This window comes from Aquarana catesbeiana, linkage group LG13 (genome assembly GCF_042186555.1).
Source record: "Aquarana catesbeiana isolate 2022-GZ linkage group LG13, ASM4218655v1, whole genome shotgun sequence".
Lineage (NCBI taxonomy): Eukaryota > Metazoa > Chordata > Amphibia > Anura > Ranidae > Aquarana > Aquarana catesbeiana.
In genome coordinates, this window is record NC_133336.1 from 5,781,707 (window position 1) to 5,796,513 (window position 14,807).

Consider the following 14,807-nt stretch of genomic DNA (forward strand, 5'->3'; position numbering starts at 1 on the left):
GGTGACCTTACAGTCCTGGTCACATGTTGTGTTTGATTCGCTTCAAAAATGATCCCCTATGTCACTTTCTTGGTGCTTCAAAGCGTTTCCAAAGCCTCCATAGAAGTCTATGACAACGCTCGCTACCAGCACCAGCAGCTTCTGAGGGGCTTTTATTCAGCTTTAGCTTTGCTTTGTTTTGGAGGTATTGCAGGTATGAGATATCCCCGGATGCACTGGGAAACTAACAAGCAACACGGAAAGACGTCATCAGCAGTCACATCCGATGTTCTGCCCTCCATCGAACAGTGCCTCTTCTGGGTCTGTGCATGCGCAGTACGCATCATCACTCCAGCTGATATGTTGATCAGCTGGCGTGACATCAACACGGCGCATGCGCAGATCATCGGAGGCAGTATTCAATGATCTGCTAAGTGCCGAGGGAGAATGTAATTGTCAGATTCTGCCTCGCTATTGCGGGGCGGGTTGTGGGTGTGTTGAAGGGAGAGTTTTGTGTGTGTTTTAACCCGCCCTTAAACACAGACAAAACCTGCCATTTAACACATTCAAGCCGCCATGCAACAGACAGAAAGCAAGCCGTTCAATACAGCCAAAACCCGCCCGGCAACAGTGAGGTAGAATCTGACAATTTCATTCTCTCTCTGGCACTTAGCAGATCATCAGATACTGACTCTGATCTGCGCATGCGCCGTGTTGACGTCAACAACATATCAGTTGGAGTGACGTTGCGTACTGTGCATGCGCGGACCCATCAGAGGCATTTTTAGATGGAGGGCATTTGTCGATAGAACATCGGTTCAGGTGTATATAATCTGGGAGTGTCTGGTGCAGACGTCACATCTGGTGTACAGCGTGGAGCAGCAGGAAGGTGAGTGGGGTCTGGACTGGAGCGAAGCAACTAGCAGACGGCACACGTGGTGTGTAACATGGGAACGCTATCACGGAAGATGAACAGGGACCAGAGAGAGGAGGACTGAGTGGCAGAGGAACAGGAGGGTTGGGGGGACCAGAGCAGGAAAAACTAGCAGGCGTCACACGGGGTGTGCAGCTTCGTAATATAGCGGGAGGGGAGCAGAGACCAAAGAAAGAGGAGGATCAGCAAACCAGAGGATCAGCAGAGCTGGGAGATACTATTGAGTGGGGGATCAGCAGAGCTGGGGGTTACTACTGAGTGGGGGATCAGCAGAGCTGGGGGTTACTACTGAGTGAGGGATCAGCAGAGCCGGGGGTTACTACTGATTGGGGGATCAGCAAAGCTGGGGGCTACTACTGAGTGGAAGATCAACAGAGCTGGGGGCTACTACTGAGTGGGGGATCAGCAAAGCTGGGGGTTACCACTGAGTGGGGGTTCAGCAGAGCTGGGAGATACTATGGAGCGGGGATTCAGCAGAGCTGGGGTTTACTGCTGAGCAGGGCAGAGCTGGGAGATACTATGGAGCAGGGGATCAGCAGAGCTGGGAGATACTATGGAGCGGGGGATCAGCAGAGCTGTAAGATACTGTGGAGCAGGGGATCAGCAGAGCTGGGGGTTACTACTGAGCAGGGGATCATCAGAGCTGGAGATACTGTGAAGTGGGGGATCAGCAGAGCTGAGGGTTACTACTGAGCGGGGCATCATCAGAGCTGGGGGTTACTACTGAGCGGGGAATGAGCTGAGCTGGGGGTTACTACTGAGTGGGGAATGAGCAGAGCTGGGGGTTACTACTGAGCAGGGGATCAGCAGAGCTGGGGGTTACTACTAGTTAGCGATCAGCCAGCCCCACTAATCTCCATGCGGGGTGCGGGACACATAGATTTCTACAAGCTTTTATATTTTGAAGCACATTATTAAAGGGTCCAATTTGCCTCAAAAAAGGTTGGGCTCTGCGCCCCAAGCCCACCAACTTGTGACAGTAAATCACATTCGCTATTGTCTTCCTACTTCTCCTTCCGGCCAATCAGGACATCAGGACAGGAAGCGGGCCTTAAGACCGGATTGGCCGGGAGGAGAAGCCGGGGAAACTGAATAAGCCGTCCAAGACCTGGATAGGTTAAGTGCGGACCTGGCGGGGGGGAGGGGGTGGGGGTTGTTTGCCACCCTACCAAAAAAAAGAGCACCACCTGCCACTGGGATCAGCAGAGCTGGAGGTTACTACTGAGCGGGGGATCAGCAGAGCTGTGGGCTTCTACTGAGCAGGGAATCTGCTGAACGAGGGTGTTAATAAGTTGGGGATCTGCTGAACTAGGGTAGCCAATGAGCTGGGGATCTGCTGAACTAGGGTAGCCAATGAGCTGGGGATCTGCTGAACAGGGGTACTAATGAGCTGGTGATCTGTTGGGTGGGAATACTACTGAGCTGGGGTTTTACTGCGCCTCTTTAAAACAAATAGAATATGATCACACTCAGAGCATTTTCCAAGCTTCATTCAAGCTTCAAAAAAGCATCACCGAGGCATCAAAAACAACATCAAAAAAGCATGTGGAAGCGGTAGGTTAAAGTCAAAGCAAAGTATAAATCGGCCCTAAAAGTTTAGAATGCTATTTAAAACTTTTGAAATATATTGCAGAATTATTTCCATATAATCAGCTCTTATTTAACCAGAAAACTTTGACGTTTGTAAATATACAATAAAACAAATTGTAGCGAAAGTAAAACCGTATCGGTAACCGTTGTTTGTATCTTCAGAGCAGCGTGTGACTTGTGTATTTCAGAGTAAAGAGAGATATACTCCCCCTAGTGGAGTCTCTGTGTCAGGACGTGGAGTACGATGTCCGTTCTTGTATGTGCCGCCAACTTGAATACATCGCCCAAGGCATAGGGTAAGCCGAACGTATTCCTATGTAAAAGTATGGAAGTGTCTATTGGAGAGATGTTATTCGACATATTAATACTATTTCTGAAACAAATGTTGCATGCCAGTCTATATACGTGCATTTGGTGGGGGTAGGGGGGGGCATGTAAAGGTTTAGAGAGTGGGGCTCAGCAGAACATTGCTCTTCGCTAGAAAGTGGATTACACAAAAGTGGATCCCTGGTACAATTACCCCCCCCCCCCATACCCATACATGCACCATCTTTCCAGCTGACCCGGGACCAGCATGGTGGGACCATAGATAGAAGGAAGAGAGACCAGTGAATGTTGGGTATCTATTTACTCGGCACAACCTCATCTTTTATATTTTACCAAAAATGGGTAATATTGAAAAAGTATTCATACCCCTTGAAATTTCCCACATTTTGTCATGTTACGACCAAAAACGTAAATGTATTTTATTGGGATTTTATGTGATAGACCAACACAAAGTGTCACATAATTGTGAAGTGGAGGGAAAATGATAAATGGTTTTCAAATTTTTTTACAAATAATTATGTGAAAAGTGTGGGGGGGGGGGGGCATTTGTATAGCGCCACCTTTTCTCTGATACCTCTAACTAAAATCTAGTGGAACCAATTACCTTCAGAAGTCCCATAATTAGTAAATAGTATTCACCTGTGTGTCATTTAATCTCAGTATAAATACAGCTGTTCTGTGAAGCCCTCACAGGTTTGTGAGAGAACCTTAGTAAAGGCCAAGGAACACACCAGACAGGTCAGGGATAAAGTTGTGGAGAAGTATAAAGCAGGGTTAGGTTATAAAACAATCTGCCAAGCTTTGAACATCTCACGGAGCTCTGTTCAATCCATCATCGGAAAATGGAAAGAGTATGGCACAACTGCAAACCTACCAAGACATGGCTGTCCACCTAAACTGACCGGCCGGGCAAGGAGAGCATTCATCAGAGAAGAGCCAAGAGGTCCATGGTAACTCTGGAGGAGATCCACAGCTCAGGTGGGAGAATCTGTCCACAGGACAACTATTAGTCGTGTTCTCCACAAATCTGCCCTTTATGGAAGAGTGACAAGAAGAAAGACATTGGTGAAAGAAAGTCATAAGAAGTCCTGTTTGTAGTTTGTGAGAAGCCATGTGGAGGACACAGCAAACATGTGGAAGAAGGTGATCTGGTCAGATGAGACCAAAATTCAACTTTTTGTCCTAAAAGCAAAACGCTATGTGTGGGGAAAACTAACACTGCACATCACCCTGAACACACCATCCCCACCGTGAAACATGGTGGTGGCAGCATCATGTGGTGGGGATGCTTTTCTTCAGCAGGGACAGGGAAGCTGGTCAGAGTTGATGGGAAGATGGATGGAGCCAAATACAGGACAATCTTATGCCGTGTACACACGATCGGAATTTCGGCCAGCAAAAGACTGATGAGAAATTTTCGTCAGGAAAATGCGACTGTGTGTACGCTCCATCGGACTTTTGCTGGCTGAATTCCAGCCAGCAAAAGATTGAGTGCATGCTTTTTCGGTCGGAAAAAGTTTCTACCCGAAAATGCGATCGTCTGTAGCAATTCCGACGTGCAAAATTCCTATGCATGCTCGGAAGCATTGAACTTCATTTTCTCGGCTCGTCGTAATGTTGTACGTCACCGCGTTCTTGACGGTCGGAAGTTCAGCGAACTTTTGTGTGACCATATGTATGTATGTATTTTCATTTCATAAACTGTTGCGCTACTTGGTACTACCACCCAGGGCCGGGACAAGGGGTGGGCAGGAGGGGCAGTCGCCCTGCTCTCTAGTGAATGGATAGGCTGCATTCTCAGTGATGTCATCGCTCTCTATTGATTGGATAGGCTGCATTCTCAGTGATGTCATCGCTCTCTAGTGAATGGATAGGCTGCATTCTCAGTGATGTCACCGCTCTCTATTGATTGGATAGGCTGCATTCTTAGTGATGTCACCGCTCTCTATTGATTGGATAGGCTGTATTCTCAGTGATGTCACCGCTCTCTAGTGATTGGATAGGCTGCATTCTCAGTGATGTCATCGCTCTCTAGTGATTGGATTGGCTGCATTCTTAGTGATGTCACCGCTCTCTATTGATTGGATAGGCTGTATTCTCAGTGATGTCACCGCTCTCTAGTGATTGGATAGGCTGCATTCTCAGTGATGTCACCGCTGTCTATTGATTGGATAGGCTGCATTCTCAGTGATGTCACCGCCCTCTAGTGAATGGATAGGCTGCATTCTCAGTGATGTCATCGCTCTCTAGTGATGGGATAGGATCCTTTCTCGGTGATGTCATCACTCTCTAGTGATTGGATTGGCTGCATTCTCAGTGATGTCATCACTCTCTAGTGATTGGATTGGCTGCATTCTCAGTGATGTCATCGCTCTCTAGTGATGGGATAGGATCCTTTCTCGGTGATGTCATCACTCTCTAGTGAATGGATAGGCTGCATTCTCAGTGATGTCATCGCTCTCTAGTGATTGGATTGGCTGCATTCTTAGTGATGTCATCGCTCTCTAGTGATGGGATAGGATCCTTTCTCGGTGATGTCATCACTTTCTAGTGATTGGATTGGCTGCATTCTCAGTGATGTCATCGCTCTCTAGTGATTGGATTGGCTGCATTCTTAGTGATGTCACTGGCTGCCCCTCCTTAGATACAGTAAAGGAGTGAATGTAGAAATGCAAAGATAAGAAGTGTGTTACTTTTAGGAAGTGCATAAAAAAACTGCAAGTTCCCCCAAACGCTTCAAAAAATGAATGGCCACCCTATTTGTGTGGCGCACAAACGCAGAGAAAAATGCACATAATGCGCGGTGCGATTTTGCGGTTGTTTTCAAAACTGTAAGTGTGAATGCCGGCTAATGCGATGGTGTGAACGGGCTCCTATGAGCTCCGTAGATTGGTCATCACGCTGTGATCCTCCGGAGTAACGCACATAAAATGCGACGATGCGAAAGGGCCCTAAAATCTGCCAGGGGTTCTAATTCTTCCTTTCTGCATCCAAAGCTAATAGAAAAGTTTTGTCTGTAGATACAATGTAACTCATCATTAGCGCCCTCGCTGTGTGTGGGATTCGTCATTGTCACGGTGACCGCGGCTCACTCAGCCCCCTCGTTCCCACTCCCCCCCCTTCCCGTCCATCCCTCCCTTCCCCCGACATGCTGCACTCTTTCAACCCACAAGTACGCCTCCGCCAGACACTTCAGAAAAAGCAATAGACAATAGTGTAGCGGGTGCCCTCAGCGGGGGCGTTCTCGCGTTTCCGGAGCCCCCACAAGCGGCAGGTACGGGGGTGAAGTCGCGTTGGCCTCACAGAAATCACGACAAGACGCAAACAACGACACGCAGGCTCGGGAAAATGTCAGCGGCAGATTAACGTGAAAATGGCGCCTTGTGCTCAGCGCTTCCTCTCGCCGGTGAGTCACCGCTAAGCGTCTCTTCAATAGCCGGGGAACAATGGCTGCATCTGCTCTCCACGCGATGACTAAATCTCTCACCTTCGTTTTTAGCGCGGCGCCTCCTGACCGCCTGCATAGCGAGGGCTTGTTATAATTCATCTCAAAGGTTATCACAATGTTCCCTGCAACGGGAGTGAGGGATTGTGGGGGAACTCCGGAAAGGAAAGAGCTCCTGTGCTGTGTGCATGGCTGCCTCCAGCTGGATGGTTGGCGTTGTTCGGATGTCAGTTGTCAAATGACCAATCAGAGGAGTGCGCTGCCGCTTTAAAGGGATCCCACGGGGATAGAAATCTGGGAACCGTCATGGTGGACGGGCAATTGTTCCTTTTGTACTCCGGACGCAGTAATCAACGCACAACGCACAGAAATCACAAACATAAACCTCAGTAAAGGGTCAGACCCGGGAACTCAGCACAGGGATGGTGGGAACCCCTCATAATGGGCACAGCGGGTGTACAGACCCGGGAACTCAGCACAGGGATGGTGAGAACCCCTCATAATGGGCACAGCGGGTGTACAGACCCGGGAACTCAGCACAGGGATGGTGGGAACCCCTCATAATGGGCACAGCGGGTGTACAGACCCGGGAACTCAGCACAGGGATGGTGGGAACCCCTCATAATGGGCACAGCGGGTGTACAGACCCCAGAACTCAGCACAGGGATGGTGGGAACCCCTCATAATGGGCACAGCGGGTGTACAGACCTGGGAACTCAGCACAGGGATGGTGAGAACCCCTCATAATGGGCACAGCGGGTGTACAGACCCCAGAACTCAGCACAGGGATGGTGAGAACCCCTCATAATGGGCACAGCGGGTGTACAGACCTGGGAACTCAGCACAGGGATGGTGAGAACCCCTCATAATGGGCACAGCGGGTGTACAGACCCCAGAACTCAGCACAGGGATGGTGGGAACCCCTCATAATGGGCACAGCGGGTGTACAGACCCGGGAACTCAGCACAGGGATGGTGGGAACCCCTCATAATGGGCACAGCGGGTGTACAGACCCCAGAACTCAGCACAGGGATGGTGGGAACCCCTCATAATGGGCACAGCGGGTGTACAGACCCGGGAACTCAGCACAGGGATGGTGGGAACCCCTCATAATGGGCACAGCGGGTGTACAGACCCCAGAACTCAGCACAGGGATGGTGGGAACCCCTCATAATGGGCACAGCGGGTGTACAGACCTGGGAACTCAGCACAGGGATGGTGAGAACCCCTCATAATGGGCACAGCGGGTGTACAGACCCCAGAACTCAGCACAGGGATGGTGGGAACCCCTCATAATGGGCACAGCGGGTGTACAGACCCGGGAACTCAGCACAGGGATGGTGGGAACCCCTCATAATGGGCACAGCGGGTGTACAGACCCGGGAACTCAGCACAGGGATGGTGGGAACCCCTCATAATGGGCACAGCGGGTGTACAGACCAGGGAACTCAGCACAGGGATGGTGGGAACCCCTTATAATGGGCACAGCAGGTGTACAGACCCGGGAACTCAGCACAGGGATGGTGGGAACCCCTCATAATGGGCACAGCGGGTGTACAGACCCGGGAACTCAGCACAGGGATAGTGGGAACCCCTCATAATGGGCACAGCGGGTGTACAGACCCGGGAACTCAGCACAGGGATGGTGGGAACCCCTCATAATGGGCACAGCGGGTGTACAGACCTGGGAACTCAGCACAGGGATGGTGAGAACCCCTCATAATGGGCACAGCGGGTGTACAGACCCCAGAACTCAGCACAGGGATGGTGGGAACCCCTCATAATGGGCACAGCGGGTGTACAGACCCGGGAACTCAGCACAGGGATGGTGAGAACCCCTCATAATGGGCACAGCGGGTGTACAGACCCGGGAACTCAGCACAGGGATGGTGAGAACCCCTCATAATGGGCACAGCGGGTGTACAGACCCGGGAACTCAGCACAGGGATGGTGGGAACCTCTCATAATGGGCACAGCGGGTGTACAGACCAGGGAACTCAGCACAGGGATGGTGGGAACCCCTCATAATGGGCACAGCGGGTGTACAGACCCGGGAACTCAGCACAGGGATGGTGGGAACCTCTCATAATGGGCACAGCGGGTGTACAGACCCGGGAACTCAGCACAGGGATGGTGGGAACCCCTCATAATGGGCACAGCGGGTGTACAGACCCGGGAACTCAGCACAGGGATGGTGGGAACCCCTCATAATGGGCACAGCGGGTGTACAGACCCGGGAACTCAGCACAGGGATGGTGAGAACCCCTCATAATGGGCACAGCGGGTGTACAGACCCGGGAACTCAGCACAGGGATGGTGGGGACCCCTCATAATGGGCACAGCGGGTGTACAGACCCGGGAACTCAGCACAGGGATGGTGAGAACCCCTCATAACAGAAGAACCACACACAGGAACAAAGTTGCAAATCTCTGCATGGGGGTACCTGAAAATTATTGGGTTTTTTTCCCGCATTTAAAGCGGCATCTGTTGTAAAGTCTAGTAAATGGTGTTTACAGAGAATACTTCTAGGTATGGGGTCATGTGACCTTTTACCAGGATGCAGTGTTTAGGCTTGAGTGGCCAATGGCTCTGGTTGCTGGGGGGGAGGGGATGTCATTAACCCTGTGTAACCAGTGACTGATACAGAGCTTACACAAGTAGCATACTCGGGGCTCCCCCAGGTGGACAGGCAGGGTAAGTATCAGTGGGTGGAGTTTGGCAGATTAGGAGAACCTTTCTTGACAAAGTGACAGGTGCTCTTTAATGAGGTGATTTGTCTTCTGCATCCTATGAGGTGGTATTCATGTGCAATTATTCTTTGTTGCAGGACAGAATTAACAAAATCAGCCATCCTCCCCGAGCTTGTGGAACTGGCGAGGGATGAGGGGAGCAGCGTCCGATTGGCAGCCTTCGAGACTCTGGTCAATCTGCTGGTTATGTTCGACCATGGTAGCACACTTTATTTACAAACATCTCCTGACTGCAGATTTTGTTTACAATCATCTCCTGACTGCAGATTTTGTTTACAATCATCTCCTGACTGCAGACTTGGTTTACAATCATCTCCTGACTGCAGACTTTGTTTACAATCATCTGACTGCAGACTTTGTTTACAAACATCTCCTGACTGCAGATTTTGTTTACAGTCATCTCCTGACTGCAGACTTTGTTCACAATCATCTCCTGACTGCAGATTTTGTTTACAAACAAGCATCTCCTGACAGCAGACTTTGTTTACAATCATCTCCTGACTGCAGATTGTGTTTACAAACATCTCCTGACTGCAGACTTTGTTTACAATCATCTCCTGACTGCAGACTTTGTTTACAAACAAACATCTCCTGACTGTGCAGACTTTGTTTACAAACATCTTCTAACTGCAGACTTTGTTTACAAACAAACATCTCCTGACTGCAGACTTTGTTTACAATCATCTCCTGACTGCAGACTTTGTTTACAAACAAACATCTCCTGACTGCAGACTTTGTTTACAATCATCTCCTGACTGCAGACTTTGTTTACAAACAGCTCCCAACTGCAGACTTTGTTTACAAACAAACATCTCCTGACTGTGCAGACTTTGTTTACAAACATCTTCTAACTGCAGACTTTGTTTACAAACAAACATCTCCTGACTGCAGGTGGCGCTGTGCCACCCGTTCTCCCTCTTTAAGATCGCTGTGTGAGGAGTACATACGTTGCTAAAGAGTATTACCATGTATGGAAAAACTAAAAGCAAAAAAGCTCAAAATTTTGATTCAAAACTATTAACCAAAAATTGCATGGCTGCATGGACTACCTAGAACTTTTTTTTTTTTAGATTGGGATGGAGAAGGGAGGGATTAGAAAAAGTTTTGCCTATAGTCCTACTTTAAGGGTTTGCAACACTTTAAGAAAAAAAAAAACAAGAGACATTAATTTCTGTTATTTTGTAACACCTTATTAGCTTGGTCATGACTTGGACTCTCATTGTAGATATTAGGAGATTAAAGCCTTCAGGTTTTATTTTTTTCATGCAGCATGTAGTGTAGTCTGAACCCCCCCCCCCCCCCCCCCCCCCGAAAAAAACAAATCGCCCACTTTGGCTATTTCATTTGACATGTGATTGGATGTTGTCGCTGTTCAACCAACAATTTTTTATTCACCCGACCCCTTGAATTGTGCACAGTTGAAGGAAACTGGGTGGGAGGAAGCCGACAGAGCCCCACCCACTGGGCAGATTTGGTTCAGTTCCACAGTGTATGGCCAGCTTAAGACCCCATTCACACCTCAGTGTTTTAGAGCTTGAAGCTCCAAAACGCTGGAGGAGAAAAAAAGAATCAATTATTCTCTATGGAGATGATTCACATCTCCACTAAAAGACGCCTGAAGCTCAAAAAAGTTCTGGAGTTTTTTTTTTGTAGCTCGAACCGGGCAGATTGGTTTGTTTCTTAAGCTTTTTTTTTCCATGGAAATGCATGGATACGCTTGATTGGGGCGTTTTTGTGCATTTTTCTGCTCAACTGCAACAATTAAATAAAAATAAAATATATTTAAAAATAAATAAATAAATAAACAAATAAATAAAACACATAAATAAATAATACATGAAATAAATAAGAAAATAAAGAATGGTAAATTTAAATAAAAACCCCTAATATTAACCCCAAACCCTAATCCTAGCAGATAAACCTAATATTGACTCCTAACTCTAATCCTTACCCCTAACCCTAGTATTAACCCCTAATCCTAACCCTAATATTGACCCCTAACCCTAATGTTAACCCTAATATTAACACCTAATCCTAACCCCTAACTCTTATCCCTAACCCCTAATATTAACCTCTAATCCTAACCCTAATATTAACCCCTAACCCTAATCCTAATCCTAATATTGACCCCTAACCCTAATATCAACACCTAATCCTAACCATAATATTGATCTCTAATCCAAATCCTTAACCCTAATATTAACCCCAAATCCTAACCCTAATATTGACCCCTAACCCTAGTATTAACCCCTAATCCTAACCATAATATTGACCCCTAATCCCTAACCCCTAATATTAACCTCTAATACTAACCCTAATATTAACTCCTAACCTTAATATTAACCCCTACTCCTAACCAATCTAACCCGTAGCCCAAATCCATACCCACTAATATTAACTCCTAATCCTAACCCTAATATCGTCTCCTAACCATAATCCCTAACCCTAATATTTACCCCTAACCCTAATCCTAGCACCTAACCCTAATATTAACCCCTAACCTAACAAAATACATACAATTAAGTAAATAGATAATAAATAAATTAAACCCTGACCCTTAAAAAAAGTAAAATAAAAAAAAAAAAAAGATGAAAAAAATAATGATAAATAAATAAAAGTCGATGAAACTGCTGAAAAACACAGCAACAAAATGACAACACAGATACTTTTTTTTTTCTCTATTGGTTAATAAAACAAGGCAAAGCTCAAAATCTCTTTAAAAACGCCCAAAAATTGCTCAAAAATGCATTTCTCCGGTGTGAATGCCGCCCCACTGTCTCTATACAGACCGCAGACACCATTCTTCTAAGAACAGCTTTCTGGAAACATAAGTGAACCTGTTATTATTATATATAGAACCTGACATTATAAATTATATTATTATTATATATAGAACTGTAATTTTATCATCAGTAAAACATATAATAGTTTTTCTTTCTCTTCATTATTGTTATTTGTGTAAGATTTTTTCAAAATGGCATGACAGGACCTCTTTAAGCCTGTGCCTGTTGTGTCCCTCCAGATGACCGGAGTCAGATTGTCCTCCCGCTGGTCAAGTCATTCTGCGAGAAGTCCTTCAAGGCCGACGAATCTGTCCTCACCTCGCTGTCATTACACTTAGGGAAGCTCTGCCATGGCCTGCAAGGTGGGTTCCTGATTTCTACTTCTCTGGTCCCTTCCATCAGGGTGTCTATTCTCATGGAAGGAGAACACTAAAAGTGGAAATAAAGGGCTTCATTGCTGCATTGCCCTGCTGCAATTTTCTTGTATCTGTTTTCTAGTGTCTTCTTTTTTGGCCATTAGGTGATGATGTTACCTTTCTTTCTTTCTTTCTTTCTTTCTTTCTTTCTTTCTTTCTTTCTTTCTTTCTTTCTTTCTTTCTTTCTTTCTTTCTTTCTTTCTTTCTTTCTTTCTTTCTTTCTTTCCTTCCTTCCTTCCTTCCTTCCTTCCTTCCTTCCTTCCTTCCTTCCTTCCTTCCTTCCTTTCTTCCTGGACATATATAGAGATTTAGATATATCTGACCTCCAACTCATCTATGCATAGGTTATATTTATGTCTGCCTGCTACAGTGGCGGCTGGTGCTCAATAATTTGAGGGGGCGACAAAAACCCGCCCTCCCCCCACTTGCACCAATTCCCCCTCCCATGCGGGAGACAGATGGTGGCGATCAGTGGACCACCCCCGCAGGAGACTGATAGTTGCGATCAGTGGACAACCCCCATGGGAGACGGATGGCGGTGATCAGTGGACCACCCCCATGGGAGACGGATGGTGATGAATGACGGCAATCAGTGGACCACCCCTGCAGGAGATGAATGGTAGCGATCAGTGGATCGGCCCCGCAGGAGAGGGATGTGGGCAGTCAGTGGACCACCCCCGCGGGAGACGGATGGCGACTATCAGTGCCCTCCCCTTGCGGGAGATGGATGGCGGCGATCAGTGGACCACCCCTGTGGGAGTCGGATGGCGAAGATCAGTGCCCCCCCTTGCGGGAGATGGATGGCGGCGATCAGTGGACCACCCCCGCGGGAGATGGATGGTGCTGATTAGTGGCTCCCCCTTGCGGGAGATAGATGGCGGCAATCAGTGGCCTTACCTTAGGAGGCTGATGCTGATCCTTGCTCCACCAACTTGCCGAGCGAAGAGCCGGGGCCGTTGCTTCCCCTCCCGGCCGAACAGGAAGTAGGTCCTGAGACCCGATTGGCTGGGAGTCCTAAGACTCCCTGGCCAATCGGGTCTCAGGACCGGCTTTCTGATTGACCGGGAGGAGAAGCAGGAAGACAATAGCAAATATTAGTTTGCTAATGTCACACAACTTTTTTGAAGCCAATTAGAGCCCTGCATGTAGATTAGGGGCCGGGGGCATGGATTGGGGGGGGGGGGGGGGGGGGAGTCAGGCTCGCCACTGGCCTTATATCTCTTATCTTCTATATGCCATTTGTTTATCTATCTATCCATCTATCTATCTATCTATCTATCTATCTATCTATCTATCTATCTATCTATCTATCTATCTATCTATCTATCCAGAGTTGATCTACAGACATTTGCCTGTTTTGCCTTGGCCAGGTCTCTTCACCCAGGAGCAGCAGATCTGGTTCCTGGAGTTCTATAGGAAGCTGTGCCGGTTGGGTCTTCACCAGGAGAATGGCCATAACGATAACCAGATCCAGAACATAGAGCTAGAGAAGAAATATTCTATGGTCAGGAAAAACTGTGCCTACAACTTTCCAGTGAGTCTGATTTTCCTGATAACAAATCCCTTTATACATGAAACGGGATGAACGGGTTTATGTACTGACCCCGAGCAACAAATGTACTGAACCCGAGCAACCATTAGATTGTCTTGTTCTCTAACCCAAACAAATGTCCGTTATATTTGTGTTTCAAACAGATACATAGAAACTATAACATGAATATTTTATATTTACCATTTGTAGACAGTAGGTGGCGTACTACAATGCTGAGCTTCCTGGTCCTCAGAAAACAGCTGTGCTGTAAAAGATGAGGGAGCCTCAGATTACACACACAGCTGAAGCAGAGATTAGAGAGCGGCGTGGATGTTCCCAGTAAATTATTTTGTATAATATAGGTTTTAATACTATGGCTAAAACTAAAAACTAAAAAAAAAACACATCAGTTTATAAACTTGTAAACAATAATAAATCAGTCCAAGGTTATAGGTAGGATTAGTGTTACAGGGAGGGTTAGTGTCATGCCTCGTACACACGATCGCACATTCCGACAACAAAATCTATCGGATTTTTTTCCGACGGATGTTGGCTCAAACTTGTCTTGCATAAACACGGTCACACAAAGTTGGCCAGAAATTCAGAACGTCAAGAACGCGGTGAGGTACAACACGTATGACAAGCCGAGAAAAATGGAGTTCAGTAGCCAGCGCGGCTCTTCTGCTTGATTCCTAGCACTTTGTGCGTCGGATTTGTGTACACACGATCGGAAATTTATGCGAACGGATTTTGTTGTCGGAAAATTTTAGATCCAGATCTCAAACTTTGTGTGTCGGAAATTCCGATGGAGCCCACACACAGTCGGAACAAGCTCACATCAAACATTTTCAGTCGGAAAGTCAGATTGTGTGTACAGGGCATTAGGGTTACAGGGAGGATTAGTGTTGGGGTTACAGGGAAGGTTAGTATTAGGGGTTACAGGGAGGGTTAGTGTTGGGATTATAGGTAGGGTTAGTGTTGGGGTTATAAAGATGGTTAGTATTAGGGGTTACAGGGAGGGTTAGTGTTGGAGTTAAGGGGAGGGGGTGTT

General features: G+C 47.3%; 1 protein-coding gene across 1 annotated transcript in view; it reads left to right on the forward strand.

The window, feature by feature from the left end:
* PPP4R4 (protein phosphatase 4 regulatory subunit 4) overlaps nucleotides 1-14,807 on the forward strand; it is a gene marked incomplete in the record, with an annotated part of 152,861 nt that overhangs the window by 108,328 nt on the left and 29,726 nt on the right. The window contains 4 exon segments of the mRNA XM_073610080.1: nucleotides 2,692-2,799; nucleotides 9,104-9,225; nucleotides 12,049-12,171; nucleotides 13,596-13,759. Coding sequence (XP_073466181.1) covers nucleotides 2,692-2,799; nucleotides 9,104-9,225; nucleotides 12,049-12,171; nucleotides 13,596-13,759 — 517 coding nt within the window.